This window comes from Natrix helvetica (genome assembly GCF_964273705.1).
Source record: "Natrix helvetica genome assembly, chromosome: 3".
In the NCBI taxonomy this organism is placed as follows: Eukaryota; Metazoa; Chordata; class Lepidosauria; order Squamata; family Natricidae; genus Natrix; species Natrix helvetica.
This window is the reverse complement of record NC_138549.1, coordinates 174017510-174032459: the sequence shown is the minus strand read 5'-3', so window position 1 is coordinate 174032459 and position 14950 is coordinate 174017510. Positions and strand designations below refer to the sequence as shown.

Below are 14950 nucleotides of genomic sequence, written 5' to 3'. Positions count from 1 at the left end.
CATTGACTGGGCTTGTCAACAGCTCATAAAAGCAGATCCCAGGATGATGCAACCGTCATAAATATGAGTCGGTTGCCAAGTGTTTGAACCTTGATCATAGGATCACGGGGAAGCGGCAACCGCCGTAAGTGTGAAAACCATCACAGATTACTTTTTTTCAGTGCTGCTGTAACTTTGAAAGTCACTAAACGAATGGCTGTAAGTCGAGGACTACCTATCTTTGATTGCCAGTTGCTTCGAGGGAAGGGGAAAGTCAGGCTATGTTTCACATGACAGCAAGCCACAGTTTAACCTGGATAAAGACAAGCCAGGCGTGAGAGAGAACCCATTATAGTGGTGGGAGAGACAAGAAATTAACCTCAGAAGACTTTAATGGAGAGATGGACAGTGGAAGAATGGTGGCCTCGTCACAAAACGGAGACAGTCACCCTGTTCACAGTTCGACACGCAGGCAAAGATCTCCTGTTGGCACAAAAGAACATCGCCTGGGCGAAAGACTGTTAATGCTCCAGAAATGAGAAAAGTGTGTGTGTGTGTGTGTGAGTGTGTGTGTGTGTGTGTGTGTCCCTGCAACAATTAGAAGTGGGATTTCAACCTCCAGAGCTCTGCAGGGAAGTGCTCAGCAATGGCTTTGCACACAAGTTGTGGCTTCCAATAACAGAGAATATTTGTAGCTCAGGGTTGACATGAGGGGTCCCTGGTGCTCTCTGAGCTTGGTGGTTTTCTTGCAGACGTTTCGTGACCTAGCTAGGGAATATCATCAATGCTAGAAGGGAGTGGGGAGAGGAGGAGGAGGAGGGTGGGAGGTGGAGGAGGAGGAGGACTGTTGGTGGGTCCTTAGTGCTCTCTGAGCTTGATGGTTTTCTTGCAAACATTTTGTGACCTAGCTAGGGAATATCATCAGTGCTAGAAGAGAGTGGGGAGAGGAGGAGGAGGAAGAGGAGGAGGAGGAGGAAGAGGAAGAGGAGGTGGTGGTAGTGGTGGTGGTGGATGACTGTTAGATCTTTACTGCTCTCCGAGCTTGGTTGTTTTCTTGCAGACATTTCATGACCCAACTGGATAACATCAGCAGTGCTAGAGGAGAGTGGGGTGTGCAGGGAGGAGAAAGAGGAAGATTATGGGGTCCCTGGTGCTCTCTGAGCTTGGTTGTTTTCTTGCAGACGTTTCATGACCCAGCTAGGTAACATCATCAGGGCTAGTAAGGAGTCTTGTTTGCTGTCAGCTTGTATTCTAATGTCTTGCCCTGTCATCACCTTGAATTTTTCAATCTTCACCTTCCATCTCATCTCCACCATCTCCATTTCCATCTCATCTCTCTTTGCTGGATAAAAGCCAAAGAAACTAATCCATAAGCTAGGCTTGGCAGATTTCAAACAGTCCTCGACTTACGGCCACCGTTGAGCTCAAAATTTCCATTGCTAAGCAAGACAGTTAATTGAGTTTTGCCCCATTTAATGACCTTTCTTGCCACAGTTATTAAGTGACTCACTGCAGGTCTTAAGTTAGCCTGCTAACTTAAGTTGACCGTGCCAAGTTGGCCATGCTGAGTTGACCATACTGAGTTGATCATTGTAAGTTGGCCATGGCAAGTTGGATGTGGCAAGTTGGCCATGTGAGTTGGCCATGTGAGTTGGTCATAACAAGTTGGCCATGGCATGTTGGCATGGCAAGTTGACTGTGTCAGGTCAGCCATGATAAGTTGGCTGTATTGAATTGGCCATGACAAGTTGACCATAACAAGTTGGCCATGGTGAATTGGCCATGGCAAGTTGACCATGGTGAGTTAGCCATGACAGGTTGGCCATGACAGGTTGGCCATGACAGGTTGGCCATGACAGGTTGGCCATGACAAGTTGGCCATGACAAGTTGGCCATGACAGGTTGGCTATGGCAGGTTGGCCATGACAAGTTGGCCATGACAAGTTGGCCATGACAAGTTGACCATGACAAGTTGGCCATGACAAGTTGGCCATGGTGAGTTGCCTGCAGAAAATGGTCATAAATCCCTGTGGAGAAGTCAATTAGTAGGAAGGTAGATTCTTCCCAAATCTTGGGGTGGGAAAATAATGAATTCACAAACCAGAAGATCAAAAGGAAATAAAATATGAAAATCAGAAAAGGAGTCCATTAATCATAACACAAACCACCTTCGATTCCTTCGCTCATTAATACTTATTAGCACCAATGCTGAAGGCGAAAAAATGTCCAGGTAGTCCTCAATTTATAACAATTTATGACAAGTTACAGTGGCTTATGACCATTTTCCACACTTACGACCATTGCAGCATCTCCGTGTTACGTGACCAAAATTCAGACCCTTGGCAACTGACTCGTATTTATGACGGTCGCAGCAGCTCAAGGTCATGGAATTCCCCCTTGCAAAGTCAACGGGGAAGGCAGATTCGCTTTACAACGGTGTGACTAACTTAACCACGGCAGCGATTCACTTAACAATCGTGGCAAGAAAGGTCGCAAAATATGGCAAAACTCACATAACAACTGTCTCGCTTACAGAAATTTTGGACACAGTTGTCATCCCGAGAACTTCCTGTATTTCAGGAGACAAAGCTTAATTTCCAAGGTTTTCACACATTTTTTTTTTTTTGCTTCTTGCCTCTCACTGCTGCCCATCCTTTGGTGAAGCCAACCGAACTTGGCCACTGTGTGTAATCCTGGTCCGCACCAGATATTGTTGTATGTCGCAACTAACCTGAGTTTGTGGCAAAGTAGACCCTCGTTCAACAACCTGCAACCAACATGACTGAGTGGCTGTGGTTACCGGCACCTCGGTTCAACCAGTTGACACCATCACTGGCCATAGGGGGCGAGCAATTGCCCCCTGTGGAACGGGCACGCAATTTGGGCATCCTCCTAGATGCCCGGCTGTCGATGGACGACCATGTGGCAGCCATGGCAAGGGGGGCGTTCCACCAGGTTCGCCCGGTGCGCCAATTGCGCCCCCTACTGGACCGGGATGCCCTACGCACGGTCACTCATGCGCTGGTGACGTCTCGTCTGGACTACTGCAATGCCCTCTACATGGGGCTTCCCCTGGGACGCGCCCGAAGACTACAGCTAGTTCAGAATGCAGCCACGCGGGCCATCACGGGGAGTACCAGGTACTCCCACATTACACCCCTCCTGCGCGAGCTGCACTGGCTGCCTGTGGTTTTTCGGGTGCGTTTCAAGGTGTTGATCACCATCTTTAAAGCGCTCCATGGCACAGGACCTAGCTACCTGCGGGATCGCATCCTACCGAATACATCCCTGCGACCAATTCGCTCTCACAGGGAGGGACTCCTCCGGGTGCTGTCCACCAAGCAATGCCAACGGGCGGCGCCTAGGAGTAGAGCCTTCTCTGTGATGGGCCCAACCCTCTGGAATGACCTCCCCCCCCCCCCCCGACATCAGAACTACCACCGACTTCCGCTCCTTCCGACAAAAACTAAAGACTCACCTGTTTCGATTAGCCGGCCTGGCCCACTCATAGTTTTATCTTACCTCCTGGCAGATATTTTAATTTGGGGAATTTATTGGGTAATTACTTTAAATTCATTTTTTTGGGGTATTTTTAGGGGTTGTTTTTAAATACTGCTTTTAATGCTTTACTTGATGGTACAGTTTTACATAGCCTCCTCCATTTATGTATTTATGTATTTATGTATTTATTGATATGCATCCTATTTGTGTTTTAGCCTGACTGTACACCGCCCCGAGTCCCTTTTGGGAGAGGGGGCGGTCTAGAAATACGAAATAAAGTAAAAGTAAACATTTGCGGCGATGACATGAATATTGGATGCGATTTTTTTCAACCACCAGCTTCTCAAATCTATCTCGAATATCCATTTGAGCTACGGCTTTTAAATGAATCTTAAAACAAGTTTAGCAACCAAAACAGACGGTAAATGGGCGCCTAATGTCAAAAACGTCATCAAAAAAGCACAACAAAGAATGTTCTTTCTGTGCCAACTCAGGAAGCTCAAACTGCCCAAAGAGCTGCTGATTCTGTTCTACAGAGGAATACAATACAATAGCAGAGTTGGAAGGGACCTTGGAGGTCTTCTAGTCCAACCCCCTGCCTAGGCAGGAAACCGTATACCGTTTCAATGATTGCGTCTCTCGCCTGCACCTCCATAACTGTCTGGTTTGGCTCTGCAACCCAACAAGACAGACAGAGACTTCAGAGGAGAATCAGAACTGCAGAAAAAACAATGGCTGCCAACCTGCCTTCCATTGAGGGCCTGGACACTGCACGAGTCAAAAAGAGGGCTGTGAAAATATCTACAGACCCTTCGCATCCTGGACATAAATTGTTTCAACTCCCACCCTCAAAAAGACGCTATAAGGCACTGCACACCAGAACAACTAGACACAAGGACAGTTTTTCCCCAAACGCCATCACTCTGCTAAACAATTAATTCCCTCAACACTGTCAAAATATTCACTAAGGCTACATTACTATTAGTCTTCCCATCGTTCCTATCCCCCATCTCCTCCCACTTATGACTGCAGGACTGTCACTTTGTGGCTTGTATCCTTGCGATTTATATTTATATTGATTGTTTCCTGATTGCTTATTTGCACCCTATGACAATCATTAAATGTTGTACCTTATGATTCTTGACAAAAATATCTTGTCTTTTTATGTATGAGAGCGTCTGCACCAAAGACAAATTCCTTGTGTGTCCAATCACAGTTAGCCAATAAAAGAATTCTATTCTATTCTATTCTATTCTATTCTATTCTATTCCATTCCATTCCATTCCATATTTTCTATTCTGTTCTCTTCTGTTGTCTTCTGTTTCATTCCATATTATCTTTTCTTTTCTATTCCATTCCATTCTCTAGTCATTCCATATTCTCTTCTATTCTATTCCATTCCATTCCATTCTCTAGTCATTCCATATTCTATTCTATTCTATTCTATTCTATTCTATTCTATTCTATTCCATTCCATTCCATTCCATTCTCTAGTCATTCCATATTCTATTCTATTCTATTCTATTCTATTCCATTCCATTCCATTCTCTATTCATTCCATATTCTATTCTATTCTATTCCATTCCATTCCATTCTCTATTCATTCCATATTCTATTCTATTCTATTCCATTCCATTCTCTATTCATTCCATATTCTATTCTATTCTATTCCATTCCATTCTCTATTCATTCCATATTCTATTCTATTCTATTCCATTCCATTCTCTATTCATTCCATATTCTATTCTATTCTATTCCATTCCATTCTCTATTCATTCCATATTCTATTCTATTCTATTCCATTCCATTCTCTATTCATTCCATATTCTATTCTATTCTATTCCATTCCATTCTCTATTCATTCCATATTCTATTCTATTCTATTCCATTCCATTCTCTATTCATTCCATATTCTATTCTATTCTATTCCATTCCATTCTCTATTCATTCCATATTCTATTCTATTCTGTTCCATTCCATTCCATTCTATTCTGTATTCATTCCATATTCTATTCTATTCTATTCTATTCTATTCTATTCTATTCAATATAGGCCTCAAAGGAGTATAGGTAGTCCTCGATTTGCAACAGTTCATTTAGTGACCGTTGAATGTCCTGATTTTTCATATTTCATTTCCCTCCGATCTTCCGGTTTGTGAATTCATGAATCCCGAACCCCAAAATTTTACAACACAAGTGTTACAACAACACGGAAAAAAATGTAATTAATGACCATTTTTCACAGTTACGACCGTGGCAGCCGCCCCCTACTATGGGGTCACGTGATCAAAATTCAGAAGCTTGCCAACTGACTTGTATTTATGACGGTTGCAGTTCCTGGGGTCATGCAATCTCCTTTTGCGACCTGCTGACAAGCACAGTCAATGGAGAAGCCTGATTTGCTTAACGACCGTGTGACTAACTCAACAACTGCAGCGATTCACTTAATAACTGTGGCAAAGGAAGGCCGCAAAATGGGGGCAAGCTCACTTAGCAACAGAAATGTTGGGTTCAGCTGCGGTCGTAAGTCGAGGACTACCTGTATAGGATGAGAAATCTAACTAATGGCCCTTTCTTTTCAACAAAGAAAACCAGAAAGGAAAATATATTGCTTTAGTCACTCAGAGGTTTGGTTAGGATTGATTTATTCCTGCAGAGAGTTTTGATATTGCTTTTCCAGGAAAATAGTGAGTTGTGGCTTTCAGGGTTTCACACAACATTTCTAAGGAGGGGGTAAGCCCCACTGAATTCAAGAGAATTAATTTAGAATTGTGCAACACTGGTGTAGCTTACCAAGGGCATTGTTGACGGAAATCAATTATTATGGATTAAAATATGTTTTGGAATTCATGGTTGGGATGTGTTTTTACGCCACAACTGCAGAAGTATTCAGCCAGCAGATGGCAGTGTTTACAAGTTTGGATCTATGGCAGGGGTCACCAACCTTTTCGAATCTCAGGGACCACTACAGTCATAATTTTAAATCCTGCAGACCACTAACATGATTTTAAAAAATATATAAATAGCATTTAGTGCAATATAAAAAAGGCAAATATTTTTTCTGCGGACCACCAACATTTTCTCATGGAAAAGACCACTGATCTATGGTGTATAATGTATGTTCTTTTCCTCTGAGTAAAGTTTCCTGTTACAGTTCAACAGTTGAGCAGTAAAGCACATGGTGACGGTACCGTTTGTTCACTATCACTGCTGCTATATCTAAACAGATTTTCTAAGAATATTGTTGATATCAAGGACTTTCCCAGGAGGGTCAAAAAAATTTAAATGGTTTCTGTCGTTACACAATCAAAATCCCACTTCTTTTTTAGATGTTATGCATGCCAAAAAAGAGGGAGAGGCTTTTCTAAGCAGCGGGGGGGGGGGGCATATTGATTTCTTTAACCCTTCTATGGACACTCAGGATAACTAGTAATATTAGTAGAGGTCATTGTTAGCTTTCGGGCCTAATTTGTCAGAAAAAGCATACAGATAGTCCTCAATTTACAACTCTTAGTTTAGCAACCAAAGTTACGACGACACTGAAACAAGGGACTTACGACTGGTCCTCGCACTTACAACCATTGAAGCATCTCCACGGACACATGAGCAAAATTCAGGCACTTGGAAGCGCCATTTACGACAGTTCCAGTATCCTGGGGTCAGGTGGTTGCCATTTGCGGCCTTCTGACAAGAAATGCCAATGGGAGAAGGCAGATTCACTTAACGACTGCATGATTCACTTAACAACTGCCATGTTTTGCTTAACAAAGATTGTAGGAGATTGTAAAATCGGGCGCGACTTTCTGAACAACGTAAAGCCTTATCTAATGTTGAGCGCTTTAAGACTTGTGGACTTCAACTCCCAGCATTCCCCAGCCCGCCATGCTGTGCTCACTGGGGAATTCTGGGAGTTGAAGTCCACAAGTCTTAAAGTGATCAACGTTCAATACCTCTGTTTTAGAGGCTGACTTTGGAGAGCTTCAACCCACACACACCCCAAAAATATAAGATTTAATCTAATCAAGCTTATCTCGTTGCATAAATGCAGCCAGGGGTCTGGCTAAGGCTAAGCCCACCATCCCAAACCAAGAAACACCTTTGAATCTTAAGCCACCAATGCTGGATTATTCACACAGCCCTCCACCCCTGTCCTTCCTGGTTAGATTGACGGGCGTTCTCTGCACAGCTTGGTTGGCACAAGGAAGGGGGAAGCTTGGGGCAGGGGTTTCGGGGGTCTCCGTGACCCTCAAGATTGGGGGAAGGGTTTGAGCTGGAGAAGGACTTCACCTGCCATCACCTGGGCCTCTATAGGTCAGCAGCCTCCTCCGAGGGGCCCTCCGGCCCTTCCTCGGACCTCGTGGTCACCTTGAACTGATGGCGCAGGAAGCTGCCGTAGCGCTTCTGCTTGTCCCACTTGAGTTTGGGACGGATCCTGCGCATGAAGCCCCCGTAACGTTTGTGAAGGTCCTCCTGGTCGCCCCCATCCTCCTCTTCCTCGGTCCCCGCCACCCAGGAGCCCCTCTTGGGGAATTTGCGAAGGAAGCCCCCGTAACGCTTCCTCTCTGCCTTGGGAGAGGCCGGATCAGGTTCTTCCTCCTCCTCCTCCTCCTCTCTGTGGGAGACCAGATCCCGAATCTCCAGCATCTCCGGGTTGTCTCCTCTGGCCTCTGGCCCTGCCCTCTCCGCCATCTTCGGGAAGACGCGCCCGTAGGACTGGCTGGCATCTCCCTTCGTGAGGACGCTCTGCTTGGAGAAAACGGGAGAGGGGAGAGGAGGATAGGAAAAAGAAGAGAAGAAGAACAGAGAAAGAGAAGACAGGAAGGAAGGAAGGAAGGAAGGAAGGAAGGAAGGAAGGAAGGAAGGGGAAAAACAGGAGAAGTGACGATAGGAGGAAATAAGAAGAGGAAGAAGGAGGGGAGGAGGATAGGGGAGGGGAAATGGAAGGAAGGAAGAAGAGAGAGGAAGGAAGGAAGGAAAGAAAGAAAGAGAAAGGGGAGGAGAGGGGAGGAAAGGCAGGGAGGGGGAGAGATGAGAGCAGGGAGGGAGGGGAAAAGAATGAAGGGGAGGAGGGTGGGGAGGGGAGGCAGGGAGGGGGAAAGGAAAGGGACAGCAGAGGGAGAGGGAGAGGGAGGGAAGGAGAAACGGGAGGGAAGGCAGGGAGAGATGGGGAGGGAGGGGAAAGGAAGGAGGGAAAGGAAGGAGTGGGGAGAGGAGAGCAGGGAGGGGAGAGATGAAGGAAGGAGGGAGGGAGTGGGAGGGGAGGAGAACAATGAGAACAGTGGAACAGTGAGAACAATTAACCAGTGAAACGACTTGCCACCAGAAATTGTAGGTGCTCCATCTCTGGAGGGCTATAAGAAGAGACTGGAGAATCATTTTGCCTGAAATGGTACAGGGTCTCCTGCTTGAGCAGGGGGTTGGACTAGAAGACCTCCGAGGTCCCTTCCAACTCTGTCATTCTTCTGCCCTCTGACTCTTCTGCCCTCTTGCCTCCAGAAGTTGTGAATGCCCCAACACTGGAAGTCTTTAAGAAGATGTTGGATAGCCATTTGTCTGAAACGGTATAGGGTTTCCTGCCTAGCCAGGGGGTTGGACTAGAAGACCTCCAAGGTCCCTTCCAACTCTACTATTGTATTGTATTGTATTTTATTTTCCGAAAACTCTGGTAAACCTGCCAGCTTTGAACCTGTGTTTGGGTGAATGTCAGCAACCGTGAACACCTTTTCCCACTCACCTGGGATCTGCCAGCCTCTTCCTCCTCCTCCTCCTCCTCCTCCTCCTCCTCTTCCTCCTCCATCGGAAAGGAGGTTAAGAGTGAGAGGAGCCTTTCACATCTCTCCCACTCCACGCCAGGCACGGAGGGACTTTGGCACCCCAAAGCACAACGCTGCAAGAACAAAATTAAAAATAAAGAAACAGCCAAGAGAATTACAGGTAGTCCTTGTCTTACAACAGTTCATTTAGTGACCATTCAAAGTTACCCCATTGAAAAGAGGGACTTATGACCGTTTTCACACTTAATGACCGTTGCAGCCTCCTCATGGTCACAGGATCAAAATTCACTCCCTTGGCAACTGACTCGCATTTCTGACGGTCGCAGCCATCCCGGACGTCACATGGTCCCCTTTTGTGACCAGCAAAGCCGATGGTGAAACCGGGTTTAAGACACCCACTGCAGGGATTCACTTAACAATGGTGGCAAGGAACGTCCGTCGAAGGGGGCCAAACTCACTTAACCAATGTCTCCCTGTGGCGCTCAATTGTGGTTGTAAGTCGAGGACTACCTATGTGGCGCTCAATTGTGGTCGTAAGTTGAGGACTACCTATATTTACGGCGCGCTTGTTTTCACTAGATCCAAAAGAACCAATTGCCTGGGCCCCCAATCCCTGCCCTGGTCCTTGTCAAAATAGTCTCTTGGCCAACCCAAAGGTCCTTTTTCCAAAGGTAGAACTTTCTTGTGTTTTTGCCTGAAGACATTTCGCTTCTCATGCAAGAAGCTTCTTCGGTTCTTCATGAACCGAAAAAGCTTCTTGCGTGAGGAGCGAAACCTCTTCAAGCAGAAACTGCAAAAAAAAGTCCAGGTTTACCTTTGGAAAAAGCACTTTTGGGACAACCATGACCTGGATGACTGAGATACTCCATAGACGGCCTTCCGGTCAGCGTCTGTTGTAACTTACAAGAGGGTTGATGGGCTTCTCTCCATCCTGGTTGTGAAGAATACACAGGGAACAGCGAGAGACACAGTCCCAAGAAGCTGAGAAAGCCACCTGGAGGTAGAAAACCAGACCCCAAAGCTGCCAATCCATGCTTCCCAAAAGGTACCTGTAGGGACAGAAAGACAAGTCCAGAATTAAGAGCATCTACTGCCGGCGAGGTTGGCAAACATTTTTTAAAGACAACTCAGCTAAATGTTGGAAGTGCCACCAAACACCTGGATCTTATGTGGTGAACAGGTGGAGAGGCAAAGAAATATTGGACAAAAATTAAGACAGGGTTGGAAGAGATGATACAACAACGCGTTGAGCTGAAGCCAGAAACATTTCTGCTGGGAAACCTACCTGAAATTTATAATAAAGAGAATGTATATTTAATCATTCATGTATTAACCGCAGATAGAATTGTATTTGCACCACATTGGAAAAGTGTAGAGACTCCTATGGATGAGAAGGTGATAAGGAAAATGTTAGAATGAGCAGAAATGAACAGATTAACACTAGCAATTAAAGAGAAAGAGCAAACAATATTATATGATTTGGGAAGTATTTTACCAATGGTTGGAGAGAGAGAAAGGAGTTTGGAAATGAAGAAAACTAAAAAATAAGTAGATAACACACTTGGATAGAGATATAAAATGGTTCGTATGTGTATGGTAAGAATAATGATGTTTAATGTTGATATATTATTACTAGAAGATAGTAAGAAGAAAAATGGAGAGTTTAATACAATACAATACAATATAATACAATACAATACAATACAATACAATACAATACAATACAATAGCAGAGTTGGAAGGGACCTTGGAGGTCTTTTAGTCCAGCCCCCTGCCTAGGCAGGAAACCCTATACCGTTTCAGACAGATGGCTATCCAACATCTTCTTAAAGACTTCCAGTGTTGGGACATTCACAACTTCTGGAGGCAACTTCTGTTCCACTGATTAATTGTTCTCACTGTCAGGAAGTTTCTCCTCAGTTCTAGGTTGCTTCTCTCCTTGATTAGTTTCCACCCATTGCTTCTTGTTCTACCCTCAGGTGCCTTGGAAAATAGCTTGACTCCCTCTTCTTTGTGGCAACCCCTGAGATATTGGAAGACTGCTATCATGTCTCCCCTAGTCCTTCTTTCTCTTAAGCTAAACATACCCAGTTCCTGCAACCGTTCTTCATATGTTTTAGTCTCCAGTCCCCTAATCCTCTTTGTTGCTCTTCTCTGCACTCTTTCTAGAGTCTCCACATCTTTTCTACATCGTTTAATAATTTTTAATAATGTTTAAATGCTTAATATATTATAATACTAAACTTTGGGAAATGATGTTAATATGAATGTGAAAGATGTGGCAAAAGAGGAACGATATTGCACAGAGATGTTTGTACCCAGACGAGAGACTGGGTATATGTCTTGGTATATGTTTTTGTTATATGTCTGTCTGTCTATATATTTATTTCCTATGTTTTATTGTACGCCGCCCCAAGTCTTTCGGGAGAGGGTGCGGCTAAGAAATAAATATTTACTATTATTATTATTATTATTATTATTATTATTATTATTATTATTATTATTATTATTATTATTAAGGAAAGATGGAAGGTTTATTTTTGTAATTGAAAAACAATAAAACTCTTTTTAAAAAAAGAATTAAGAGCAACTCCTCGTCAATAGAAGAATGGAGATTCTCCGTCATCCAGGTCACGGTTGTCCCAAAGGTGCTTTTTTTTCAAGAGGCAATTGGACTGTCTGGTTTTTTCTTTGAAGACATTTCGCTTCTCAGCCAAGAAGCTTCTTCAGCTCTGGCCGGATGATGGAGAAAAGAAGGATTTCTACTCCTTGCAGACAGCTGGTCATTTGCATCCTTGTAGAGGGTCCTTGAGGCCACTTGGAGGTTTATCAGTGACCTCAGCAGAGGTGGGTTGCTGGCGGTTCGGCCCGGATCGGCTGAACCAGCAGTAGTGGTGGTGGGAGTTTCTGCCCACCCACCCAACGCTTATGTGCATGCACAGAAGCATTGAACTCCCTTCTAGCACTGATGATGTTACCTAGTTGGGTCATGAAATGTCTGCAAGAAAATAATCAAACTCAAAGAATACCAAGGACCCCACAATCCTCTTCCTCTTCTTCATCCCCTTCCTTCATTCCACAGAATCCACTCACTTCTAGCACAGATGATGTTACCTAGTCGGGTCATGAAATGTCTGCAAGAAAACCATCAACCTTAGAGAGCACTAAGGACCCCACAGTCCTCCTCCTCTTCCTCCATTCCACAAAACCCACTCCCTTCTAGCACTGATGATATTACCTAGTTGGGTCATGAAACGTCTGCAAGAAAACCACCAAGCCCAGAGAGCACCAAGGACCCCACAGTCATCTTCCTCCTCCTCCTCTTCCTCCTCCTCCTCCTCTTCCTTCTCCTCCTCCTCTTCTTCCTCCTCCTCCTCTCCCTCCTATCACTGATGATGTTCCCTAGTTGGGTCATGAAACATCTGCAAGAAAACCATCAAACACAGAGCGCACCAAGGAAACCACACTCCTCCTCCTTCTCTTTGTCGTCGTCGTCCTCCTCCTTCATTCCACAACCCCCACTCCCTTGTAGTACTGATGACGTTGCCTAGTTTGGTCATGAAATGTCTGCAAGTTGCAAGGGCACCGAAGGACCCCAGGGTCATGACAATCTTCTTTCCTTTGAAAACGGAACAGACGTAGACCTTCCTAGATGCTCCCGCCAGCACTTCGCTTACCCCCTTCGTCTCCTCCGCTGGCAGGCCGTCCTCGTGCCCTCAGACTCAAACTAGGGCCAAGCCAGCTCCGTGCCCTGAATTCCTGTCGGGAGCTTAAGCCTCTTCCCCAGGGTGACATCGCTGACTTTCTTAGCGAGCGTCCCTTAATTGGGGCTGATGGAGAAAAGGAACAAACACTCAGAGAGTCATCTGTGCTAAATTAAGCCGTACTTTGAAGGAGACGCATTATCATATGTCAAATTATCAGCTTGAGCAGAACATAAATGACGCCGAAGCTGCCGGCTTCGACAAAGTGGCATGAATCACGTTCCGATCCCGGATCCCTTGGTGTTTTTCATGCACAGGGGGCCAAATTTCCCTTAAGAGCGTTTAATTAATGGAGCCTCACAACAGGATTGAAAGATCTGGGGGCCGCCGTTCGGGATACACCCAGACCAGGGGTGGGTTTCAACGTTTTTTAGAACCTCTTCTGTAGGTGTGGCCTGCTTTGTGGGAGTGGCTTGCTGGCCATGTGACCAGGTGGGAGTGGCTTGCCAGCCATGTGACCGGGTGGGAGTGGCTTGCCGGCCATGTGACTGGGTGGGCATGGCCAACTTGTAAAATGTGGTGAAACTCACCTAACAACGCTCTTGCTTAGCAACCAAAATGTTGGCTCAGGAACTCTGGCATTGAAGTGTGCAAGTCTTAAAGCTGTCAAGTTAGAAGACCCTTGCACCCCTAACCCTTTAGGCAAAAACAACCCCAGGGGTGTTCAAACTTGACAGCTTTAAGACTTGTGGACTTCAACTCCCAGAATTCCTCCTCTCCCTCTTCATCTTGATGATGTGCAGACGGGCGGGGGGAGGGAGCTGGAACCGGTTCTAAACGGCACTGTAGATTTGTGGAACCTCTTCTAGAGAAGAGCTTAGAACTGGCAGGAACCCACCCCTGACACACACACACACACACACACCAGGGGTGGGTTCCGGCAGGCACTACTGCTGGTTCACTTGTGTGCGCGCCCCGCAACTATGCACCAGGGATGAGTTTCAAAAAAATGTACTACTGGTTCTGTGGACGTGGCTAGGTGGAGGGGAGGCATGTGACTGAGTGGGTGTGGCTAACCTGATGTCACTCACGCACACACAGTCACATGACCCCACCCACCACCAAGCCACGCCCGGGAGAACTGGTTTGGGGCGTGGCAGGCGACCGCTTCCAACGACCCAGGCTGTCAAATTACTACCTATTCATCTGAACCGGTCCAAATCGGTAGGAATCCACCTCTGGTATGCACAGTGCAATTAAAATTGTTCTGCACATGCGCACAACTGAAAAACAAGATGGCGGTGCTGCTGGCGCCGCCCCGGGAACTGGTTTGGGGGCGTGGCAGGCCTGGGTCACTGCCAATTCCAGCGACTCAGGCCACCAAACCATACTGGTTTGACCGAACCAGTCCAAACCGCTGGGAATCAATATCTCTCTCTGTGTGTCTGTCTGTCTGTCTGTCTGTCTCTCTCTCTCTCTCTCTTACACACACACACACACACACACACACACACACAAACAAACACTTGGGATAGCCAATTCCAAAGTCTGTAAATTCTAAACTGTGAACACAAAGCAAGCTGCAAACTTAGAAATAGGGTCCTTGAAGGAATGATGGAATCCTTTCCACTGGAAAGATTAGCAAAGATGCTTAAACATATATCAGCCAAATGTTGGAAATGTCACCAGATACCACGATCGTACTATCATATGTGGTGGACATGTGTAGAAGCTAAAAAATATTGGACAAAAATGTGGATGGAGAAGATGGTGCAACAACATATTGACTTCAAACCAGAATTATTCTTAATACAATACAATAGTAGAGTTGGAAGGGACCTTGGAGGTCTTCTAGTCCAACCCCCTGCCTAGGCAGGAAACCCTATACTGTTTCAGACAAATGGCTATCCAGCATCTTCTTAAAGACTTCCAGTGTTGGGGCATTCACAACTTCTGGAGGCAACTTCTGTTCCACTGATTCATTGTTCTAACT

At 45.6% G+C, this 14950-nt stretch overlaps 1 protein-coding gene across 2 annotated transcripts; it reads right to left on the bottom strand.

The window, feature by feature from the left end:
* Window positions 1-367: 367 nt before the first annotated feature.
* On the bottom strand, window positions 368-10286 carry PDYN (prodynorphin; the record flags this gene model as incomplete). Of its 2 annotated transcripts, XM_081948698.1 has the most annotated exons (3): window positions 7785-8222; window positions 9214-9366; window positions 10158-10286. In XM_081948698.1, 3 exons carry the CDS (start codon window positions 10284-10286, stop codon window positions 7785-7787), a joined length of 720 nt encoding a protein of 239 aa, XP_081804824.1. The 2 variants fall into 2 exon arrangements, 1 of the variants encoding a protein (XP_081804824.1); XR_014175019.1 differs by lacking the exons at window positions 7785-8222; window positions 10158-10286 and adding an exon at window positions 368-462 and having other exon boundaries at window positions 9214-9350.
* Between the last annotated feature and the right edge of the window lie 4664 nt (window positions 10287-14950).